Consider the following 24,740-nt stretch of genomic DNA (forward strand, 5'->3'; position numbering starts at 1 on the left):
GAGCTGGGTGTGATCCAGCTGCAGACTAATGCTCCCGTGTTTTAATCTGGCAATGATGAAATTTATCAGTTCTTTGCTAAAATAAATTCTGGTTTTGTAGGTATGTTACTTATATATACTTATATAACAAAAACATCTCTCTCTCTATATATATATATACATATATATACACACACACAAAATATATTTGTCGCATATATATAGTAAAACATCGGGTGCTTGTTGACATATTTGTGTAACTTGCACTTACAGAACAACATAAGTTCCTGGGGTGTCACTCTTCACATGTAAACATCCTCTTACAGTATACTGTAAACTTAATAATATGAATATCGTAGCGTTTCACCTCTACCTGGACCTATATAACATATTTTTTAGATATTAATAACACATGAAAGTTGTTTACATAATTTATAAAAGTCTAGTTAAACTCCCACAGACTAAAATACAGATAATAAACCACCTGCATAAATATTTGTTGTGGGTTAAAGTTCAACGAGGTCATCGCCTCAGACGCACGGGGAGCCATGCTTCACCGTCCTGCGGTAGTCGCAATGTTGGATCGTCGACATTAAAGAAGGTAAACAACAATAACAACAGCAACAATAAAAAAAAAAATACAATAAAAAGTGGCGGAATCAAATCTGGTTTCATCATGTTTATGCTCTCGATGCGGTTTCTTTAACCTGCTCCTGACACTTTCTGCCCCAACCTTAGACTCTCAGTCAGCACACGCAAACTGTTTTCCATGCACGGTGCAACGTGCACGCCTCAACATGCACAGCCCCATAGCAACAGCGCCAAGTAGCGAATAGAAAGCTCAAATACTGTCTCTAGGACCCGGGTTAAAGCGCTGCAGGAAGCACCGTGAACACGTCACGACTTGAGTGGCTGTTGCTGAGTAGTTGAGCATACTTTCGCTACACCCCTCCCTCTCCACCCATGCCGTCTGTTTATTTTGTCAGTCCCGTCGTCTGTGTTGTAGTCATTATAAAACACTGTTTACAACCCCAAATCTAGGTTGCATATTTTTTTAGACTGTTATTACGCTCTAATGACGATGACCCCTGCTTTCTAATCGATTGTCACCTTTTTAAAAAAAATATATAATTTCAAAAAGTAAAAAATAAAACAAAGATAAAGACTGGTATAGACAATGCATTTGTTTTTCTGTTCCTTTTCATGCCCTGAGGTAACAGAGTGTAAACAAGTCCTGCAGAGTCTAAATTGTCTGCTTGTGTGGATCAGCTTTTGGAGATGTTGGCTGAATATGTTTTTGCCTTCTTTTTTTAAAACTATTTCTGTGAAACCAACATAATAACAACACAATTGTGTTTCACAGATCACACAAAATAAAGCAAGAAACAGCCCGGTAAAGTAATATTATGTTTATATTTATTTATTAGAAATATGACAAGTGAAAGAACCCAGCCTTTACGGGGTTATCGATGCAGAAAATATGGTTCTTTGTTGTGCTGCCACACAGATTTAAAAGAAGCCTTTGTGCTTGAAATGTAATAAACAATCAGCAAGGACAGCAAAATAAGGTAAATGAAATTAAAGGGGACAGTGGTTGTTATCTCTTGAAAATAAACTCTTGACTTTTGTTTTACAGGCAGAAAGAGTCTGGGGAATTTTCCAGCCACTATACCACGCTCCCCTCTTTCTGTCCTATGCCCTTGGTCAAGACTCCACACCCAGTTCCTCCCGACAAACACACACACACACGCACACCAGCTGTCGGAATCCCTCTGAACTGAGACCAACTGATACAGCTGTTAACAAGTGCTGGTGATACAGTAAATCCCTTTTTTGTATCCTGCCTTGCTCTTTCTCATGGTGTGTTTTAACTGTTTTCTTGGTCACCCTGACAACAAACAGAGAGACCTTCTTGTAAAGTGTAAAATGCATTAACCAAATCCTAAATTAGTACATAATAATCAGTGGTTCTTAGACAAACATACACTGGTTATACTTTTTAAGGCAAATTTTGCCAACAGATGTATATATTTTTTTTAGCTTTGTCATTAAGCTTCGAGGCCTCTTTAGTTACTACATTCATCTCTCTTGTCAATGCTCATCTCAGCTGAGACCAATAATGCAATTCTCTATTGTGTGCTGATGCCCATTAATCAACTAATTTGCAGTTTTCCCCTCAGGAACTTTCCCCATCTATCATTTCATTTATAAATACAGGACAGCCAGCATTCACGCGAAGCAGCAAACTATCTCAGAGCTTTTAAAGTTTGAAATGATTTCAGCACTCAATCACAGCTCATCCAGATTTATCAGCTATGCATCACATCTGCCTGGTGAGATTTGTGTGTTCGGAGCTTTGGGATGACTTCGCAGACAATCTTGTTAGCGTGTTTAGCCCTGCTTACCTCTGAGCCTCACCCATCTGTACCCCGTCTTCAAGCCTCATTGTGCCGCACGACTGTAAAACCCGTAAAAGCTCTTCTCCACTCACCTCTTCTCTCCTCTCTCCTTCAAACCCATTCAGGTTTTTGGACTTCTTTTATTAATTGTTCTATTTGTTATTTCTGAGGTGGAAGTAACAGGGTGGTAAATTAAATGAAATTAAAATTGAGTTAAATACTCTATTAATTTTTCACAAGCTTTCTTTTTTTCAACCTTAGTTGAATGATTTCACGATTATATAGAAATTCTTTACAGCACGGTAGAGCTGTTATTATCTACATGCATTATTCTGGATTTCTTCATTCATATGTCAGAGATAAAAGAGAAATTGAAAAAAAGGGATAAAAACAATAACAACAACAAAAAGCTAAAGCGAAAGACTGTAGCGCATTAAACTTTAAACGCCTGTCTGAACAGGTGGGTATTCTGGCAGCGAAACACACACTCCAGGCTCTTACACCATCCTTTTCTTCCTCTCATTCTAGTTTTTCCCATATCAGCACCAGAAACAGAGATTTTAGAGCAATTGGTGCTCCCTTCTGCCTCCTCTGTGTTCAGCTGCTCTGTGCTGCCAGAGGACTTTAATATTTACTTTGTCCAGTAGAGTAAAAGCTTCTGGTGCTGACATTCAGTATTTAAGCAGCTACATTTATACTGCAGAGACAATATTTATTGTTTGTGCTTTTTGGATTTAAACCTTTCTCTTAAAATGTATTTAATCATTCCTTAAATTTCCACATTAAAAGATAATACAGCTGTTCAATAAATACTTTGTGCTCTTGCTAAATAGTCAGTTTGTGATTGTGTTAAAGTGTCTCTTAACAGATGGGGCTGAGCTGACCCAATCTAGCGCACCCGAAATAGAAGGACAAATGTGGTATAACATGATATACAGTACACTGTACGTCTCTGTGCTCATCTGTGGCATTCCCTTCTAAGTTGGATCTGTGGAACTAATTCCCTGAAACTTACACTTGATACGTCTTGTCCGAGCAGGCAGCTCTCCCACATGTAAGGGAAACTGGTAAGCTGGAGTCCACAGTCAGCACATAACTCTTTGGAATAAAAGGACAGATGTAATATAGGCTGAGAGACACAGACATAATAATCAGCTAAAGTAAAGAAATGATCCACAGGCTTGGTAACAGAGGCTTTATCAAACGTCGTATCTAATTCAGGGTCAGGTTTAAGTACACGAGTCCAAAAATGGAGCGCATGTCAAAGGCGTGAAACCTAACTTCTGGCTGCGTGTTTCTTTTGGGGCAATGTTTGTAGCTCAGTAAACTATTAATCCACTTGCGAGAGGCTCGCTGTTACCTAACTCGCAGGGGCTGATGTATCTGAATGACTCACCACAAGCACCTGATCCTCGCCCTGCTGTATGCTATCTGTCGGCCTTTGTCACTAATCCCATCACTTGACTTCAGACAGGAGCCAGCTTTTTGATTAAATGCTTTTTACACACGCACAACTACTAGATGGATTTGAGACTGACCTTAAATTCATTTAGTGGCTCCTGTTTTTACTTGTCAAAAGGCAGCGTACAGAAATAATCCTTTTACATTTAAGTTTCTACTCGACTGGGTGCTTTCTGTTCCTGCTTTAACTTTGCTGTTTGCCTTTATTCTAGTGCAACAGTTTCTACAATACTTAACCTTTTAATTTTTTTTTTAAATAACTGTCCTGTGAAGTTTTGTAATACTGCCCTGTTATGACAAGCAGAATGCTATGAGAGACAGGGAGGGACATGAAGTAAAGGTCAAATAACATAACGATTTGTAATGAAACAGGGTTTTGTGTTAAATAACTCTTAAGTTTTTTTCCTTTTTTTTTCCCCCACCAACTTAACCCCAACTAGTTAAAAATATCAAGTTACGGTTTACGAAATTAGAAAGTAAACGTGAGCAAGTAGAATGTATTTCTATAAATCCCATTTACACAGCTTTCGGTGCTGTACAAAGCATGTACATTTATACATATACATACACACTTATATGAATATGAAAATTAGAAGCAGCAAGCAGAGACATGCTGACGACAACAACAAACAGAGAAAAGCAGGAGACAAACAGAGTTACAGGCCACAGAATGAGGGTGGATTTAGAGTCTAGACCTAAAAATCAGAGTTGGGGTATGTGCAATAAAATATGGGAAGCTTAATTAGAAACAAATATGTCAAAGTGGGTGACTAATCTGCTTTTATGGGTTTATTTGGCCTCGTCCTAGGATTCTGTTTGGGTTTGATGCTATGCTGCCACCCAGTGGTCATACATATTGAGCACAACCACAAATGAAGACTTTATTTTGACAGGTCAGTTTAGAATTCAATTAGCCATCTGTGAGTCTCCTACAGCTTCTTATTAAAAGCATAACACCAACAGCTAATTACTGATGACCAGGATCTTTTTGTTTAAAGGGTGGAAAACATTTGATCATCAGTATTTCACAAAACTTAGTTTTTCAGACAGGACGCTAGGTCAATAATTACATGTTTAAAAAAATAAAAGGAATGAAAGGAGGCGGGCCTTACAGCACTTTGTTTTATTGATCAGTTTCCATGACCACAGATGAACAATACAGTGAACTTGTAGGCAATGACAAAGCAGATTAAAAGTTTGTCTGTGGTGTCTGCTGTCTCAGTCATAATAATATAGTTACAAGCGACTGAGCGTGAAGAAACAATAAGGTACGCAGGCATATTTACAAGCTGTCCTTCGGTGACACGGCCCTGATGCTCGCACATATGTGCTTCAGCTACAACAACTTAGGACAATAGATCTTTATTTCTACACCGCTTTACACCGTTTTTCTTTTCATCCATTTCATTTTACCAAAAATTTACAGTACAAATCCAGTAATCGCATGAAGGTCCAAAAGGAATGGTAGAATTTTCTAATCTAATAGTTATAAAAACAACCCGGTCTCTAAAACTCATAAGCTTGGGGGGGGCGACTGCAATCAGCTGCATGAATAGTGTGGACAAATGTGGTTTCAGATGACAACAGTTTGATGCAAGAGAAAGGAAAAGGAAAAGAGGGTGGACAAGAACATCCGTCTCCTTTTGTTTTTGTTTTTCCATCATTTCCAACTTTCTAGCATTTCACTTAATGAAAAAAGGCAGAGGCGGAAGTAGAGCGCAAGACAAAAGTGGCCAGAAAGGACAGCGTTAAACCAGGACACACACCCCCCCCCACTTTACTGTGCTCTCTAGTCAACTCCAAATTGTCCATGTCCTACACTCTTCGGGACCAATCCAAACTCTGCCACCGTTTATTTTGAAAGCTTCTTCATCCTCTGGTCTAGTGCAGCAAAGTTCTCCTCTATAGCCACAAGATTTTCCTTCATCGTTTGCTGAACCTGGTAAAAAAAGAAGTAGAATTAGAGAGAATGCTAACTCCAGAAGTGCGTGAGAGAGACTGATGGGACGGGGAGAGAGGATTTAAGGAAAAAGCTAAATAATCGGTAAGAGAAAAGAAATGAAGGTGCTTAAATATGGAAACCTTTGGTATAATTCAAACAAAATGGCAATCAGGTGCAGCCCTGTTAAACATTCATATACCTGAGTCATGTAGGAAAAGTGCTACTGATGATAAGGTTGGGCGATATGTAAAAATTTTCCAATAGAGGATACATGATATATTCGCGCAGGTGACTTTTTGATGGGCGGAGCAATGTAATATTTTACATTCTTTTCTTGTTTGGGTCAGAATTAATATAGCTACTTGTTGGATTAGTCATTTATTTATATGTGTTCGCTGGAAGAGACAATTATGATTTTTAACTTACTTTTTGTTTAATTTTGGATTTGTTGCTTGGTTTAGTGTGTAAGATAAACACAGTTAGAGTGGAAAAAAGAAAGAAAGAAAAGAAGACAGGCTCTCTTTGTTTCCCTCCCCACCGTTTTTTTTTTTTTTAATCTAAATAAAATGTTTTTGTTTTTTCTGAACATGGGCTACCATCTTTCTTTCTTTCTGTTATGAGTTTGAGTAAATGAATCGCTGCATTTGTTTGCAGCTGGTAGAGGGTGCTGTTAAAACACTGCTATTAATTCTTCTATTGACTGCTTCTCTTAACTTCAACCAACATTATTAGCAAACTTACTCATGGGCAAATAAATACATAACATTGCTCTTGTAAAAATGATCGGTGAAAGACTCAGCCTATCGTCGATTGGTCGATATATTCGTCCGATCGCCCAACCTTCACTGATGACAATTATTATTAGACAATATTGTTTCAGAAGGCTACACAAAAACCAAAAACAAACATTTCAGTGTTGATAAGAAACTGAAATGTCAGACTTAACAAGCCTCTGCGACACCAAAACATTGTAAAGAAAAACAAAAAACATTTTACTGGATTGAGGCACTGGTTGGTCCCTCCTGCCAGAAGCCTTGAACTGTGAAAGCACAGACTGATTATTGCCTGAGAGGCTTTACAGAGCTTCTGTCCTCGTAATGGGAAGCTGTAGTTTGTTAGATTGTTACTTCTAGCTGTGAAAAGCTGCCTCTGCTGTGCACTCTGAAGGGTATTAGAGGACACTTTTTCCACTCATTCACTACACATACAAAGAGGTTACGGCCAAGTGTTTGAACATGTCAAGTTTTTCTTTCACACCAAATCTAACATTTTCATCTGCTATTGTGAAAAAGTGGTTCACAAAGTTTCTACCAATTACTGCAGAAACGTTCGTTTCTGTAAAACGACAGCAACTGTATAACTGCTGGCGTCTTTTTAATATCGAACTGTGACACATTTCTGCTGGCCAGTGCCAAGTTTACCATGGCTGCAGTGGCTCATTCAAGCTGACCGTTTAAGTGGATAAAACTGCTGAGTTCTACTCTCCCTGCAGCGCTTAGAAATTATTTATGTTGCTACAATTGTTCAACAGGTCTATGAACTTCTCACCTGTGTTAGCAGGGTATTATTGTCCTTCAGGGAGTTGTTGATCATCTGCTGAGTGGTATCCAGGTGTGTCAGCAGCTGGCTAAACTGCATGGCTGTGAGATAGAGGGTTGAAGTGAAAAGGGGGAATTAGATAAAGGACAGGAAGTAAGTAATCCTTAAATTCAAAACATCTGCTAAAAAATGAAATGTCTTTGTTGTCAGCTGAAGGAGAAGGGCAAAGGAATTGATGCAAACCTAATCTAACAGTGATGAACGGCAGCTTGAAAGATTAAACTAAGTATTTTCTTTTTCAAGTTTTCCTTTATTGGTAAAGAAAGATCAGAAGAAAAAAGGTGCAGCTAAGCTCTGTCGAGCAAAGAAGCTGCAATGTGTGACAGATCGGTGCAGAGAGAGGCTGGATGATAAATGACCTCCTTCAGCTCTCAGAACTGAATTATCAATATAATCTATTAATGCCAAGGTTCCGCTTTCATGTGCTAAATAATAAAAAGATGATAATGTGATATATATAATATCATGCATCTCTGTTACCCCAAGGGGGTGTTTAGCAGTATTGCAAGATTTAGTTTAATTCCGTTACCATTTTGAGTCTCCCCTCTCAGTGATTTTTTGCCCTTTGTTATAATAGAACGGCACGGTTTGGGCTAATTCCATTATCTATTTGAATCCCGTTTTCCCTTAGTTTCATCTTTTGTCTCGCTCTCAGACGTTTCCACAGTGGATGCAAATGTTACTCTCCAACACAGATGCTGCCTGGAACGTGATCTGGGTTCACACCCTGTTATGTTCTGTGGCAACACCCAACATATTTTCAGCCTTTAACGCCACATCCCATCCCCGCTAACCTACATACATTCTCTCCTTGAACTCTCATGGGTGTCATTTCAAGGTTCGTCTCCCCTTACATAAAGGAAGAGCACATAAATTATCCATGTTTCCATTGCGATCCTTACCGGGGGGAAATTTGCCCCAAGAGCAACATTATTACAATATTGGCCAATTACTGGCACACACTAACCAAGTACATTCATCTAATGTTAGAGTTTTAATAAGCTCCTACACCCCTGAAACACCTCAGCACCTTCTGCATTTCATGGTTTTGTGTGAATGGACGGAGCAGTTTCAGTTCCTGCGTGTTACCTTGCTCATGGAGCTCCTTCACAGAAATGAGCCTCTGCACCACCTGAGGTATGGAAGTGGACATGGCATCCCACTTCTGCACCACATCATACAACTTTGACACCTGGCAGATAAAAAAACAAACAAAAACAAAACACATTTAATGATTTTTATAGAAGCTGTCAGATGGTCAAATACAATATTTTTTAAAACACCAATATACCTAACACAAACCAACCATTTATACCGTTATTCATAGAAATTATATAATTAGCATAGCCTGCCCTCTGCTGGTCAATTGCATATACAACACGTGAATGCATGAAATCTGTTAGTCAGATCCTGAATCGATTCATTATTTAGAAAGAACAAACTAAAAACAAACTATTCGATTACACTTTGGTTTGGCTCTTATGAATGTTGGTTATGAATGTGGGCAGTTTGAAATATCAGCATTAAGCTGAAATTGTATAAACAATATTCTTCCCACTTGTTACCAGACTTTTGTAAATATACACTTATTGGAACGAGAACCTTAACACTGATGAAAACATTTCAGCTCTAATGATTGCAAATGTCTGTCCGGAAGAAACATTTACTGAAACAGCCTCAAAGTAGACAAATCACATGCGGTCAGTTTGAGCCTGGAAGTTGTAAAGAAACAGATCTGCAATTATTACAGCCTTTATTCGATACTGAAGGTGGTCAGGGGTCACTAACCTTGTTTTGTGTTTCAGCGTCTTCAATCGCTGCCTTGTGTTTAGCAATCTCATTCATCTTCCCGAGGACACTCTGCAGGAGAGAAAAAACACATTATACGTATACGGTAATCTATTCTAATTTTGCAAGAGGTACCACTCGGGGGCAACTAGTGTTTCACTGTAAACTATGTCACAAGTAACCCAACATCATGTCACTGTGGCATATTTTAAAACTAAAGATATTTATCAGCTGAGCAACAAAGTAGCCAAACATTAAGGCACAAACTATAAAAGCACCGACTCAAAGCTTTGTGTAATACCCTCCATTCTGAACATTCTCCTTAGGTTTCAGGTATATGTTGTTCTTAAAAAGCAAGCAGTGACCTAAAGACCTCCTCAGAGTGACTTTTTGGGCCACAAAGGAACTGCAGCTGGGTCGCAGTTTGAAATTACTTACAAGTATGTACAGTTACATATTTATATTAATTTAATTACATAAAAACTGAATGAAAACTGGTGCTAGGCGGTGGTTAGTTTGTGATATTACTCTTTATTCTGGGCAAAAACTGAATGCTCTTGTATTGAAGTTTGTGTCCCAGTGGCAGGTGGGCTACACTGGCCTTAACAATATGCATATGACCGGATTAGCATTAGGAATTTAAAGCCAACCATTTGTTGTTGTTTTTTTTAAATACAATTTTCAAAGAAATACATAATTTTCTGTTATATTATGATTAGACTGAAGATTTAAGACAAATTTAAATTCCGATTGGATTTTATAGTTTTTAAGTGGGCTGCAGCACTCTTGATTTTGGGAATAACTGCTATAGAGAAACGGGATGCGTTCTTGCAGAAAAGCAAAATGTTTTTTAGTTTTTGTTAGATACAAAAGCTACAGTCCAGATGCCCCTCCAACTGACACATCCAGGCCTGCCTCTGTACTAAACGCAATGGATGAAACTCAAAAGAGAGCAAAATATATACAAAAAACAAAAACAAAACCCACTACCCTTTCAAACCAAAATGCATCTAGGAAAAAAAACTGATGTACGAATGTAATCAAGATGCAACTGTCTTGTCACTTCATATGGAAAGGCTGCCTCCTCCTAACACTGTGCTGTAATGCTGTACGGGGAGTAATCACCTGCAGTCTTGCCTCCACTTGATCCAGAGTAGCAGAGTCCAGAGCACTGACCCTTGCCTGCAGGAGCTCTATGGTGTCCTGATACAAAGGAGGACAAGTTTATATATAAGATCAAGCACAAAACTTTAGGTTTTTGTTCCTCCTACTGGCACAGCAGCAATAAACAAACTTGAAGGAACTGATGTCACCTTTGAAGTATGACCCAGTTCTCTGGCTGCACATCAGATACCCAGAGTTTTGAATACAGAGACAAACTCCACAGTGTGTTCTTACCATCAAACTGGTTCCTTGAGCACCAGCACTCAGAGGTCCCTATAAAGTAAATGTGAAGAGGGAAAAATGCATTTTAACAAGAAACAACAAAGCCACCGCTTGAATTTACATAAATCAAGTGGAATATTTTATTTTTTTTATTTAAAATTCTGCTGTGAGTGTGACATAGAGACAGGCACACAGAATTAGTGCGAATGAGAGCAAAGACCCATGAAGACAATGTGTGTGTGTGTGTGTGTGTGTGTGTGTGTGTGTGTGTTTGTGAGAGAGAGAGAGAGAGACAGCGGGACTGTGTGTGTACCTGCTTGTCTGATCCTGAGCCAACAGCCATCTCCAGCTCAGCTAGACGCTTCTCCAATTCCGCCATCTACAGAGACGGAACAGGGCAACACATGGCTGGCAGTGACAACAAGCATCCCACAAGAGACACACAAACACCCACATGTATGCCTTCCTCCTTTTGTCCTGCTTATTGCCATCTAGTATTCTGACATTCCACTCAGAAGAACAGAAACAAAGCACGTCGAGGAGACCATACAGCCTCATTTTATGTGTGCATTCATCACAGACATTTATCCACCTCTCTTTCCTCTTTACCTTGGCAGACTCATTAAATTTCTCCTGCTCTGGTCTGCTGTGTAACTCGTAGAGTACCACTCCATCTGGGCCCTTAGTTAATGCTGTCGGCTTGCCGTCTCCTGCAGAGCTGCCACGGCTGCCCTTAGTGGCTTCCAGCTGGGTGAGCAGACGCCTATGAGAAGGGAAGAAAGACACAAAGGGATAATATGTTCACCATTGTTACCAACCCCATGTGCTGCCATGAGTGTGGTCCTCCCTCCCTCTCAATCCTTTAAGTCAGTGTTATTAACTGCAAGTGAAGGTTTGTGAAGGTGTTTTCCTCATTTTTTCTTTACTTTCTCTCATTTGTGTTTTCCCCTTTTAATCCCACGGCTTCCTTTGCTTGTGCTCAGTTGGGCGCTGGCATTTTTCAAAGATTTCTGTGTTCTTTTGGTTAATTTCCTTCCCTCAATCATCTGTCACTTAGTTGTGTTGTGCTCCTGGTAGCTATGCCCTTTGAGATCAGCAACATTTATGTGTACAATTAATCTTATTTCCTTACTACTCCATCTCATTATATCTGGTTAAAGCTTGGAAAATCCAATTCCCATATCAATCACACTTATTCTCTCCATTTCTCCAGAGCACCCTCTTTCTTCCCAAGCATTTCAGTTTCTCAGATCACAGTGCTGGCACGATCTAACAGACTGTGGTGTTAAGTTTCAGGTTCCAGGTGCTTGCCCTCGTTTGTGCTTCATTGTCTTGTTAACTCCAGCCAACTCACCTGGCCAGTGCGCCATCTGGGTCAGCCAGGTTGATGTGTGCCTGTGGTCCAAGCAGTGAGTCGAGATGGGCTGAAACCAGCTGCTGTTTGAGCTGGGCTGCCTGCTGGGCCAGCACCACTGGAGTGAGGCGCTCCTCTGCATTACTTTCCTTTGTGGCAGCCTGGACGCAGAGAGACACATACATCTTTGATGCCAGGTAATACAATCTGTGTGTGGTGCAGTATCAAACACTAATATTTTTGCATTATTATTTGATCATATAATATTTTTGGATTAGCTTTTGTAAATAAAGGCATATGGATCTACTTCTAGACCATATTGCTCGCTAACCAATCAAAAATACAGAATTGCAAATAAAACTTAATGTGAACAATACAGAAACATTTACTGCAATGAGCATGAACAGTTGTCTGTCTCCATTGTCAAGTTTGCTGACGACACTGTTGTTGTGGGCCTGATCTCTGACAACATTGAGAAGGCCTACCTGGAGGAGATTATGAACCTGGAGACCTGGTGACAGGAAATTAACCCCCTCCTAAATGTCAGCAAGACTAAGGAGCTGATCGTGGACTTCACTACAAAGCAGGCGAGGAATTACAAGCCCCTCATCATCAGTGGCACGCCAGTGGAGAGAGTGGACAGTTTACGGTATCTGGGTGTCCACATCACTCAGGACCTGTCATGGTCCTGCCACATTAACACTCTGGTTAAGAAAGCCCACCAGTGTCTCTTCTTCCTCAGAAGACTTAGAGACTTCCACCTGCTGCTGAGGGTGCTCAAGAACTTTTACTCCTGCACCATCGAGAGCGTCCTGATGGGAAACATCTGCACCTAGTTTGGGAACAGCACCAAGCAGGACAGACGAGATCTGCAAAGAGTGGTGCGCTCAGCCGAACGCATCATTCGATCAGAGCTTCCTGACCTGCTGTCCATCTACACCAAGCGGTGCAAGACAAAAGCCAGGAAAATTATGATGGACTAGGGCTGGGCTATATCATACCGGTAATACCGGTGTAATTTTGGGCAACGATAGGAAAATGACACATCGCGATAGAATATGGGTAAAACGCGCATGCGCAGTGCCTATGTTTACATATACACATGGCGGCGACGCAGAATGAGTAGAGCGAAAGCGGATCGTTAAATGAAACAGATGAACCAGAACTGGTTTGTAGAAATGCTGCAACTTCACTGGTGTGGAACTGGTTTAGCTTTCGTCCGTCAGATACACAACAAAGCACTATTTTTGGTAGCGCATGCTGGCGGGCCGTCGTTATTATCGTGTTGTTTGGAAAATACGGCGCACTTAAAATCAATCCTTTGATTTTTCTGAAAATCGACAGAGCCCCTTATAATCCCGTGTGCCTTATGTATGATTGTGTATGGTTGTGTGTGCGACAAATAAAATTTAAATTTGAGGGTGTGAGCCATTTCTTGCACGATGACAGGAAGGAAACTTTGTTAATCAACATTGTTGGTTGTAATCTAGCAAATTTTCACAGTGGACTTTAGCTTTAGTGCATTGTTACGCCCCTCTGCAGCCCCTAATCTCCTCAGTGTGTTCAGCTGGTGCTAATTGGCCACACCTAGTCAGGTGTTGATAAAAGCATACCTGAGGCAGGCTTTCAGGAAGCTCACTAGTCTTTGCCTTGGTGGCACCAGCCAGTTTAGCCAACCTGCTATGCCATTTTAAGATGAACCCTCTTCTCACTAACACTCAGGTATTCATCAGATTAGGCTTTGGATTAGATTTGCTGAAATTGTTCCAACTCAATGGTTGATCTTCCCTTCAATAAATGCAATACTAAATGATCTATGAGCAATGTGGAGGAAGGCTACTAACATTAAAATACAGGTAGAAGAATGATCATCCCTCACACGCTCTTTTGGACGTGTGTACACGTCTGTTGCTTGCAGGTTACCTGGATGGTGTCCACCTCCTGCGTGAGTTCCTGGATCTCATTCACTAGGCGCTGATACTTCTGCTGAGGCGTCTCCTTCACTCCACAGCCCTCTCCAAGCTAAGCCACAGAGCAGAGAAACTGAATGAATATTACTCAATATACAAAAGAGCTGAGAGAAATGATCACACCACTAGCATCACATGCTCTCTGACTTTTATCAGAAATGACAAACACAAGAGTGAACAAAATAAAAAGTCTTTTTATGAGAACAAAGTAATGTTCTTCTGCTGAACAGAATATACTCACAATCTCAAATTCTCCTGACTCATAGCCAACTCTTCTGCTTTTACTGATTCTGTCTGAAAAGTCTGGAAAAAGAAAGGACAAAATGTGTTGAGAGAGAAAGTGACAAACACGACATTAAAAGCTGAAACTGATGTTTCTAAGAATGCAAATCTATTTGTTATAGCACAAACTGAAGGAATAAAATATTTTAATTTGTTTTACATGTATTTATTGATTTTTGTTTTCTTTACACTAAAGAAGAAATTTATCTTATACAACAATTAAATACAAATGACAGCAGATGAAAATTTTAAAGACAGGGCAGCCAAAGAAGCACTGAGAATAAATGACAAAGCAAAGGAAAGTGTGTCATTTACTTTTCTTTTTTATTACTTTTGCCAATTTTAGCAATATGTTAACTTTATAGGCTTTAATTCAATGAACCAATTAATAATCTCTTAACTAACTGAAGCCAAAGCAGCTCTTCTTCATTCTGTACCTTAACGAGGTAGATATGTTAGCAACAGACTAAAGTAACACTTTGTTTTTTGTCTACAAATGTGACATGATAATTCACTAATTTCCAGTCAAGTCTGTACATTTTTAATACCAGCCACAAATATATAATTTCATTTTAATAAAGGATAAATACTTTCTTAAAATACATGGATGTTGTAATTTGTAACTCAACTCAGGAGTAAATTGGTGCATTTGACAGACACAGTGGATGTAAAATGTAATAAAGAAACATGTGACCTAATGCAATGATGTGGTATACCACCACATATTTTGTTATTCAACTTAATACGTCGTTATTAAATTAAAAGTGAGAAACTGACCAAGTCCCTTGGTGCTGACATGCTTGTCTTTGAACTTGTCATAAGCAGCATTGGGGTTGACCACAATCCTCTCCACGCTGTCACTGCAAAGCTCCTCCTGTCATTGAAAAACCAGGAAATAAAGTCAGCTGAACATCAACAAACTCACACAGTTAAATTAGCCGTACTGAATCAGTGAGCCAAAAGACTCAAAGCCCCAGGTACACTTAAAATACATTGAAAGGTTGGTAAATTTGGACAGGAAACCTTGGTCTGATCACTGCCCAAAAATATGATTACCGTATTTTCCGCACTATAAGGCACACTTAAAATCCTTTAATTTTCTCAAAAATCGACAGTGCGCCTTATGTATGAATTCTGGTTGTGCTTACTGAGCTCGAAACGATTTTATGTAGTACACGGCGCTCAAAAATCTGTCAAAAAATGTTTTAGTACGACTTTGGTAAGCTACGAAGCTGCAACACTTAATGGGTTGTCTGAGCATTACGGCTACTGTAGTCAGGAGCCTCGAGGAGGAATCTGGGTCCAAAACTGTGTCCGCTTCAGGTACAACAGTCAAACGAACACTGCGGCATCACTGAGAGTTAAAACTGTTTAAATTCTTTAATCTTTAATAAACTGATCAGCGCTGTTGCTTTATCAGGTGTAACAATTAAGTTTAACATCCAGGCATCCATGAAAACAGAACTTATTAAATTTAATGGAGTTAGACGTTAGCAGGAAGTTAGCTTGCTAGTTTCAACCTAAACATATAGCATGTTCTGACTGAGATATTTCTGAAAAAATTAAAACGTACAGCTCTGCTATCACTTCCAACATAAATGAAGACAGAAAACTAAACAGCAGTGACTTTTGTAGGGTTACTGAAGTTGGACTAGCTGGTAGATAATGATGTGCTACGTGATTGCTAGCGACACAGCTATGCGTGTTGTGCTAATGCTAACTTTTTTCCACTCGATAAAAGCTAACGTGAGGGTTCCCGAAGGTTAGGGACAAATGCAAGTGTCATGGCATGATGCTGTAAACAGACCAAACTTCAGTCAGTAGAACAACTGAGATAATCCATCAACCGCAATACGAGGTTAATCATTAACATACTGCAACAACATGGGAATAGAGCAGCTGCCAGAGAATTCAACATTAATGAATCAATGGTACGGAAGTGGAGTAAGCAAGAAGAATGAGTTGAGTAAAGTTTGACATATCTGACTGTTTTGTTTCGCTTAATGCGCCTTATAATCCGGTGTGCCTTATGGTCCGAAACATACGGTAAGATCATGAATTATGTGTATTATTATCAACCAAATCCAGACACCCATAGAAATTAAAACCCATTTTAACCATGAATCATCAGAATCTGCAAGAGTTTCACATCCATTATTTGGTCCAGCTTTTACACAACCAGATAATTTCAAGGTCATTCATAGTTTCAGCAAAGACTGATTGTAGTGTCATCTTTACAAACAAATATGTCATCCGTGTGCTACAGGTTTACTATGATAAAACGATGTGGAGTGAATGGAAAAGGCAGAACCACAGCTGGAAGTAACTAACACTTTCTTTTCTAAATGACAGGTTTTGATTAGTGATTGGAAATACCATGGATCATTTGATCAAAACTTTTTAGTGATCAATTACGATGAACCACATGCAATGGGTCGAATTAAAACAGTGCTGACACAAACACAAAGGTGCTATGAGTGGGCTCACAAACATCAGGATAAAAAGAGACAAAACCTTAGACAAGTTACACATATGACATGATGGAGGAGGAGGAAGAGGAGAGTTAGTCAGGCTCTTACCAGCTCCTTGGGTTTCCAAAGAGTTAGAGAAAATAACGGAAGAGCAGAGGGAGAGAAAAAAAAATAGGGGGGAGAGAGAGAGAGACAACACAGATTAATGTGGTTATCACATGCCATGCACACAACAGGAACAGTTGGCCAAGGTCGGGGAAAGATAAGAAAGAAAGCAGTGTTCTGAGAGTAGCTGCCAAACACCCTGGAGACACTTTGCTCAGACAGTTTATGATGGTCTCCGAGTTCTTTCCGTCTTTCCCAATTTACCGTGATAATGTGGTCCTTTAATACCACCAAGTTTCTCTCCCTCATGATACATTTTATAATAATGAAGAGCCTGGTGTTTCAAAACATTAATTATGATTCAGAATGGAGGGTGAGGATGTCTAAAACAAGTCAAACCCCCAAATGCATGTATCCTCAGCTCATTAAACTGGAGTAAGTTCTTAGTTAGTCACATGCAGTTTATCCTAAATGAATCTGCTAACCTAAAACAAAGCACATGGTGAACTATATCAAAGTTAGAGCCCCAGTACAGTGTGTGATTTACAATGTTTTAGTTCAACTAAAGTCTTCAAATCAATTCATCAGAAAAAAAAAATATATAGCATCAAATTGGAGATTACCTAATTCGACAGATTTTTCTTGGAAGCTGGCTATGGCACTACACAATTAGTATGTAGTTTGCCAAAAGTGAAGAATTTTATAATGACAGCAGCAAAGAAGCAGTCATCTCAATGTTGATCTGTGTTACATGCCACATACATTCCATTAGTCAGTATTAGTACAGATGCTAATTTGCTGCACCCCTAGGTGAAATTATGTATAAACCAGTGGCCAACACAACCACATTGTTTTTGCCTAAGGTAACCAAAAAGGATGGTGACAGAACAAAAACAAGCTTATGGAGCTATGGCTAAGAAACCACTCTTGTGGAGCACACAATGCTTGAGCCATTTCCAAAGCTTCATTTTTGTCTGGCTACATTTCTACAACATGAGAACAACATAGGTGGAATGTGCACTTGACATATTTCTGCTTATTTTATGTAAAGCACAACAAACTATTCTCAATAGGCATTCACGAGTCTCATTATTGATCATTTAAAAGGTCTACTGCAGACTGTGAGTGACTTTCTTTTATATCCATTTTGCTCAATGAACCTGTAAGAAGTTATCACGCATTGTAAAGAGGCCGTTAAAATGTCCAGTTAGTCAGAACAGTGGAGTTAGCCAAGAAGCAATTATTAGAACATGACAGCAGGTTAAAAAGAGAAATCCCTAGAACAAATAAACACATTTATTCTGCCGAAAGCTTCACGCTCACACAGGCACACAATTGAACCCTCACTGCTTTGTCAAAGCATGAAAGAGTAAATCAGTTCTGCTGAATAACCACCAACACCATTATCCCTTAGAAATTTTTAAAAGAGCAGCAAGAATAGGAGGAAAAGAATCAATTCCTTCCACTTCACAACAATCAAAAAGGGTTGAATTACACTGCACAAAGAGAGTCGCTGATCTATTTCTCATATCATTCCAATCATTAGAGGCAGAAATAGTGACTATGGGAATTTAAAAAAACAAAAACATGCATTAAAAAAAAAGCATTAAGCTCACTGAGAGAAAAATTGAGCCAGTCTTACTTGTACAAACTAGGGTCCCAGGAGGGTGGGGGAAGAGTCAAAACAAGGGCAAGGGAATAGGAAGAGCAAACATGAAAACATGGAAGGAAAATGCCAATTAGCATTCTCTCAGCTGGTCTGAAAAAATAGCCCAGACATGGTTAAAACCAAAGTCAGACCAGCTCACCAAGAGCTGTCCTGATAAACAAGCCTGAACTCTTGCAGTCACAAGAGTTCTATCACTATTGATGACAGCAAAAGAGATTTCTAAAAAAAGACAACGGCAGTGCCTGAATGTTTGGTTTGCTGATATGCTTGAAGTGTCTGAATCCAATTTTAAATTGCTTTTTTGTTTTTATTATGCACTTGTGCCTTATTTCTGTCAACATATTAAAATAATTTAAAAAAGAAACATACATAACAGGGACAATGTGTGGGAGTCAGCTGTATGTATTGTATAAAATATGAACAAAGTTCACTACTTCAACTCTATATTTTAAACAAGGGCATCAACAACGGGGTATTTGTACACGTCTTACAAATAGTATTTCACTCGCCCTGCAGAGTTGGTAAGGACAGGAAAGGCACAGGGACAGATTATTTACATGCATAGTACCGCTGACATATCCGCCCTTTGCCATGTAATTTATACAGTAAAAGTGAGAAGCTGTTATTCCGTACTGTCAATCATAAACCTACGTGTAAACACTTGTTAGCTAGTTAGCTGAATGTGCAGAAAATTAAAGAATAGGGAACTTGGGGGGAAAAGGCGCCCACTTACCGACTCAAACTGAGCCTGGTCATCCTCAGGAAGGTCACCGGTTTCATACACGTCCGGCTCGTTAAACGCCTGTGCAAACAATTACATAAACAAAATAAGGAACAGTTAGATATCCCGGTTATTACAGCTTGCCTGGCCAACGCCCCGGCCCATTCAACAACAACTATCTCCTAACCCTTGCTTCTGGTGTTCCGTAGCACAACTCGGGGAATTAGCTGAAAAATAAAGCAACTACGGGATTAAAGCTGTAAATGCCAGCTGCGCGGTGAGTGCAAACAAAAAGCAGACAACGAAATAAACGGCAGAGATGTTAGCTAACTTAGCTGTCAAAGCCTGGAGATAGCACTGCCAGTTAGCAGTATCGGTCTGCTAGCGTTAGCCACTTACAATTCCTGGCAAATTTGCGTATTTGGGATCAGCCATGGTCACCGGGACGGAAAAAAGAAGACCAACGAATCACAAAAGAATGTAATAAAACGTGCAAATTATCGCTGGACAGAGTCTGACTATGACAAAAGCTAACGATGGATGAGCCAGCAGTCTCCCAGCCGGCGGAGCTTTCCAAGCCGATGTGGTCACTAGCTTGATGTGACGGCGTGTGCCCTTGATTTGTGTACAGGCACCGGCAGGTGGACTGTCGTGCGACTGCTGCATCAATTGAAAAGAGTTCGCCGGCTTACCGAAGACAATAAAACAATCATACCCGAAAACGAACACCGCTTTCACGCATGCGCGCCTTTTATCCAATAAGACTCAATAAGGCTTTGGTCTTTTTATTTTATTTTCCTATTAAACGCGATATTAGCTGTCGCATGCATTATCTTCAATTCTTCAATAACATTTTTTTTTATTAGTTTTAAATAAAACATGTAACTGTGTTGTAACATAATGCCGTCACATGATGGCGCCAAAGAGTTGTTTTTTGGTTTTTGGTTTTAAGAAAAACTTGATCAATGGGTTCAAAGATCCTCGATCAACACGCCTCGATTAATAGGATGATTCACGATCAGGAAAAGAACAAAGTTGTCGTGTTTTCCCCCTACATGTTATTAAATTATAAACACACATCTTATATTATGTCGTTGCAGCTTCTCCCTAAAAGCTGTAATACTTGCTGTGGTCGATCTGTCAACAACTTATGAATAACCCTGATGTGCAATATTCTTCTGCTCAAATCGACATGTTTGAAAATAATATTTATAATTTACGTCATATACTTATGTACATTTCACAATATGTAACTAACTCATTTACAGTGCATATGCAGTGGATGCTCCTTTACAAGTGCAGTCGGTATAGCCGACTTTAAGAAATTAATGCACACAGAAAGATGCTCACTCATCATGAGGGGTAATTGGCTTGCTAAGACAGCTGTATACGTTCCCGCTTGGCTCTTGAATATCTTATATAAATCTTATAAAAAAAACAACAACCCTCAGATGATGATGTCTGGGTTGTTTCGATTTTCATGAATTTTAATAAGCATACCAAAAAAGTCTGTTGCAAGCCTGAGGGCACGGAGTTTGAAAGACATGTCCATTTACCAATCGGGGTCTGATACAAGACACGTGCACTGCGGGAACTCCCCCCAAAATAACATCTCACCCGTTTACTGATATATGCGAATCTGATCATTCTGACTTTTTGTTTTGTGTCAAAGGCTTCTCATTAACTTCACAGTGCACTGCTTAAGACTGGAAAGCCTCTGGGGGGAAATTACGAACCCTCTAGTTCCCACATGACTACCCTCTCATGCAAAACAGCATTGCCATGACGACCAGACTGGTGCAGCCCTAGACCCGCTCCTTACAAACTACTGTTTTCAGAAATGCCTCCGTAAATGCCAGAAATACTTCGTGCTTTTGCAACAGCTGCTGCATCTGAAACATTGAAGAAGTTTCCACGGAGGCTAATTCATGTATATATGACAGAGTTGGAGCGCTCCTCCCTGCTCCTCGGTCCCTCTGCCCGCGGTGCTGATGAGAGAGGATTTGAGTCGCTACCACGCCCCGCCCACAGTGAGAGAGCAGGGCTGACAGTGATGCAAGGCATGCCTCTGAGAAGCCTGCAGCCTATCCAGACCGACCGGACCTGTTTGGACTCTACTCCCCATTTACAACTCTCCATATGTTCTCCGCCGCCGAGATGCAGCTCAGCTTTGATTTGAGGGCAATTTAATAAACACCCAGGAGCTGCTTCTGTTTTGCTTTTATTTTACATTTCTTTTAATATTTTGCAACCCCAAACTCCAAATGCTTCGCCTGCCAGTCTCGCTTTGCATGTGGCTATATCCGGTGGTTCCAGTTTGCGTGCAGGTGCTTTAGGAGAAAAGGTTGCACAGGGGCTTTTTTTTTTATAATCAGGCTATTATTTTTGTTTTTTAAACTCCTCTTTATCTCTTTGGAAGCTAAACCACAAATTTTATTTTCACAATGGCCGATGCGAACGGTGAATGCAATATCAAGGTGTTATGTCGATTTCGTCCACTGAACCAGTCCGAAATTATCCGCGGAGATAAGTTCATCCCAATATTTCAAGGAGAAGACACTGTCATCCTCGGGGTAAGTTTTTTTCCCCCACCTTCCTTCCATTCTGCCACATCTCCGTGCACTTGATGAACGCTAGGGGTTACACTTATCATCTTACTCACACATCTGATAGGCAAGCGGCCAGACTGAAGACTGGAAGCTTAGAGGTTTCTGACAGGGATCAAACTAAGTATAGCCTCTGTCAATAATATCGATACTGCGATTAGCCTGCAGCATTAACCAAGTGTGTGATGCTGCTGTTAGTGGGAAACAAGGCTTTCCAAAATCTGTCATTAGCCTAAGCCCAAGATCAAAATGATGAAGAGCCATTCCCCAGCATCACCTTTCTTCAGGATTACTAAACTCCACAAAGCAGAGAGCTTTGCCAGCCTTGTGATTAAAACCATTTTCAGAAATGCCTCTGAATCTTGACCCCACCTTTGTAATTCATTATTTGCTCCTTCTCCTGTATTGATCTGCTGACATTTGGTGTGTTTCCCCTCTCAGAAAAATTATGCAGTACTGATTGATCTCCTTGTTTATGCATCTTGTAGTCAGCTGTTAAGAGCACTGTTGAATGATCAGGTGGTGCAACCCTAATGAGAGCCTTAATTATGATCTGGGGTTGATTCTGTTCAGTGAATGGATTTTGTTTCAAGACAAACTTAATAGAAGCTGATGATTACTGTCATGGCTTTGGAGTAGCAATATAATGAACCAAAGCATAAAATATTTATTTGACTTATGGATTTGTATGTAAGGGTGTGTTTACTATTGCGACTGGGATCCCTCCACCACTGACAGCTTTGCACAATCGCTGGCATGCACGAGGAAAATTAGAGTCTTCTAAATGCGATTGGTCTTTTTGTGTAGAGCACATCTGGGCCGAGGCTATCATGCACAAACATACACACACATAGATGCATAAATGCACGCCTATAATTAAATATGGACACAGACATTCATTTTTCACTCCTAACACCCACATTCTAGTGGAGCGCACTCTCCACCAGAATGCACACGTGAACAGACACACAGAGATGGAGAGAGTGAAATCCACACCCATTTGGCCTGAAGGTTGACTTTAAGTGCCAGAAAATCCCTGTCTGCCCACTCTGTTGCCACACACACACAAATACATATACACACGGATTAAAATGCAAGACATCTTTATTAGGGTTGACATCCTGGCACGACTTTCTTGCGGGAATGTCTTTCTTTCTGGGTTGCAGCAGCAGGACGCCTCGAGAAGAACGAATGCTTTTTATCACATTCACATTATTTTGATGCTTTTTGATGATGGCAGGTTGGCATTATAGCAGCTTGAAATCATATAATTCAAGCATCAGACTTGACAACTGTATTTAAATTAAGGCTGGGCGATATGGCTTAAAATCCATATCACGATATAATTTGAAGCACGTGCGGTAACGATATATATCACGATATATTCTTTTCTTCTGTATAACATATTTTCAACACTATAAGGCACACTTAAAAACCTTTAATTTTCTCAAAAATCGAGAGTGTGCCTTATGTATGAATTCTGGTTGTGCTTACTGACCTCGAACCGATCTTGGCGTGCAGAAATCTGTTAAAAAATGTACAACTTTGGTAAGCCGCAATGCTTGATGGATTGTCAGAGCATTACGGCTGCTGTGGTGAGGAGCTTTGCGGAGTAATCTGGGTTCAAAACTCCATCGGCTTCAGGTCCCAAAGTCAAACGAACACTGAGAGTTAAAAACGGTCTAAATTCTTTAATATTTAATAAAATCATCAGCGTTGCTGCTTTACCAGGTGCAACAATTAAGTTTAACATCCATGCATCCATGAAAACAGAATTTATTAAATTTAATGGAGTTACAAGTTAACAGGAAGTTAGCTCGCTAGTTTCCACCTAAACATGACATACCACAGGGGTGTCGAACTCCAGGCCTCAAGGGCCGGTGTCCTGCAGGTTTTAGCTCTCACCCTGGGTCAACACACCTGAATCAAATGATTAGTTCATTACCAGGCCTCTGGAGAACTTCAAGACATGTTGAGGGGGTAATTTGGCCTTTAAATCAGCTGTCTTGTATCAAGGTTACATCTAAAACCTGCAGGACACCGGCCCTTGAGGCCTGGAGTTTGACACCTGTAACATACCATGTTCTGAGAGAGAGATTTTTGAAACTAATTAAAACGTACAGCTCTGCTACCACTTCCAACATAAATGAAGACAGAAAACTAAACAGCAGTGGCATTTGCAGGGTTACTGAAGTTGGACTACCTGTTATATAATGTTGTGCTACGTGATTGCTAGCGACACAGCTATGTTAGCATAACATTAGCACAGTAAAGCTGGAGGATGAACACCAATTTTTTTTCCACTCGATAAAAGTTAACGTGAGGGACTCTGGTGGTTAGGGACAAATGCAATTGTATAGCAGGATGCTGTACACGGGGCAAACTTCAGTCAGGAGAACAACTGAGATTAGGGTTGCCAACCGCCCCTTAAAAAACGGAATCATCCCGTATTTAGAAACAAAAGTACACGTCCCGTATTGAGCTAATAAGGGACGCACTTTGTCCCGTAATACAGTGAGAATCAAAAGTAGTCTATAAATGTTAATGGAATTAACGGTTTGTTTGAAAACACAATTCCCAGCCCCTCTCCTGCTTTGTGACCAATGAGCTGACAGCACATTTATGACAATTCGAGTATGACAATTCATCTCATTGGTCGAGGAAAGGTCGCTTGCGGAGAAAATACCGAAAGACAACAGATGACCACAACAACAAGCATGGCCAACAGGGAAACAAACGCCGACACTGCGGTGCAAGTCTCGGACGACAGTACACCTAAAGCTGGGCAAACACTGTGCGATTTTTTCAGTCACGTTATTCAGCTCCTGCTCAAACTGCATGATTGACTCGCAGGGGTTAGAAGTTGGTAGGTCACGATGCAGGGTCTCACACTATACCGCCCGATGCTCTGATGCGACCTGAGTGCTCACACTGTGCCTCCATAAAATGAAGGTTATAACAGAAATTCTGTCGCTCGCTCTCTCTGTCTTACACTCACACAGACACAC

General features: G+C 40.1%; 2 protein-coding genes across 5 annotated transcripts in view; one reads left to right on the forward strand and one right to left on the reverse strand.

Moving 5' to 3' along the window:
• Positions 1-4,943: 4,943 nt before the first annotated feature.
• dctn2 (dynactin 2 (p50)) lies at positions 4,944-19,819 on the reverse strand. Of its 3 annotated transcripts, XM_040008543.1 has the most exons (16): positions 19,526-19,819; positions 19,139-19,207; positions 18,379-18,387; positions 16,740-16,745; positions 14,938-15,034; positions 14,120-14,181; positions 13,832-13,930; positions 11,909-12,069; positions 11,164-11,317; positions 10,868-10,933; positions 10,567-10,605; positions 10,294-10,371; positions 9,169-9,240; positions 8,470-8,572; positions 7,330-7,421; positions 4,944-5,778 (listed from the first exon to the last, which is right to left on the reverse strand). In XM_040008543.1, exons 1-16 carry the CDS (start codon positions 19,559-19,561, stop codon positions 5,692-5,694), a joined length of 1,230 nt encoding a protein of 409 aa, XP_039864477.1. In that variant the 5' UTR covers positions 19,562-19,819; the 3' UTR covers positions 4,944-5,691. The 3 variants fall into 3 exon arrangements, with proteins under 3 accessions (XP_039864477.1, XP_039864485.1, XP_039864492.1); XM_040008551.1 differs by lacking the exon at positions 18,379-18,387 and having other exon boundaries at positions 19,526-19,818; XM_040008558.1 differs by lacking the exons at positions 16,740-16,745; positions 18,379-18,387 and having other exon boundaries at positions 19,526-19,816.
• A 1,103-nt stretch (positions 19,820-20,922) lies between these two features.
• Positions 20,923-24,740, forward strand: part of kif5ab (kinesin family member 5A, b) — a 69,195-nt gene continuing 65,377 nt past the window's right edge. For both annotated transcript variants that reach the window (XM_040008418.1, XM_040008419.1), the window contains exon 1: positions 20,923-21,699. In XM_040008418.1, the coding sequence (XP_039864352.1) occupies positions 21,571-21,699 (129 nt within the window). In that variant the 5' untranslated portion in view covers positions 20,923-21,570. The remainder of the gene's footprint in view (positions 21,700-24,740) is intronic.

This window comes from Simochromis diagramma, unplaced genomic scaffold (genome assembly GCF_900408965.1).
Source record: "Simochromis diagramma unplaced genomic scaffold, fSimDia1.1 OVJJ01000320.1, whole genome shotgun sequence".
Taxonomy (NCBI): Eukaryota; Metazoa; Chordata; class Actinopteri; order Cichliformes; family Cichlidae; genus Simochromis; species Simochromis diagramma.

Coding starts and splice junctions, on each gene's coding strand:
- dctn2 (XM_040008543.1), bottom strand. CDS start 19,561: ATGGCTGATCCCAAATACGCAAATTTGCCAGGAATT. Junction 19,208..19,525: donor ACGCAAATTTGCCAGGAATT/GTAAGTGGCTAA, acceptor TTGTTTGCACAG/GCGTTTAACGAGCCGGACGT. Junction 14,182..14,937: donor TGTCAGCACCAAGGGACTTG/GTCAGTTTCTCA, acceptor TTCTTTTTCCAG/ACTTTTCAGACAGAATCAGT.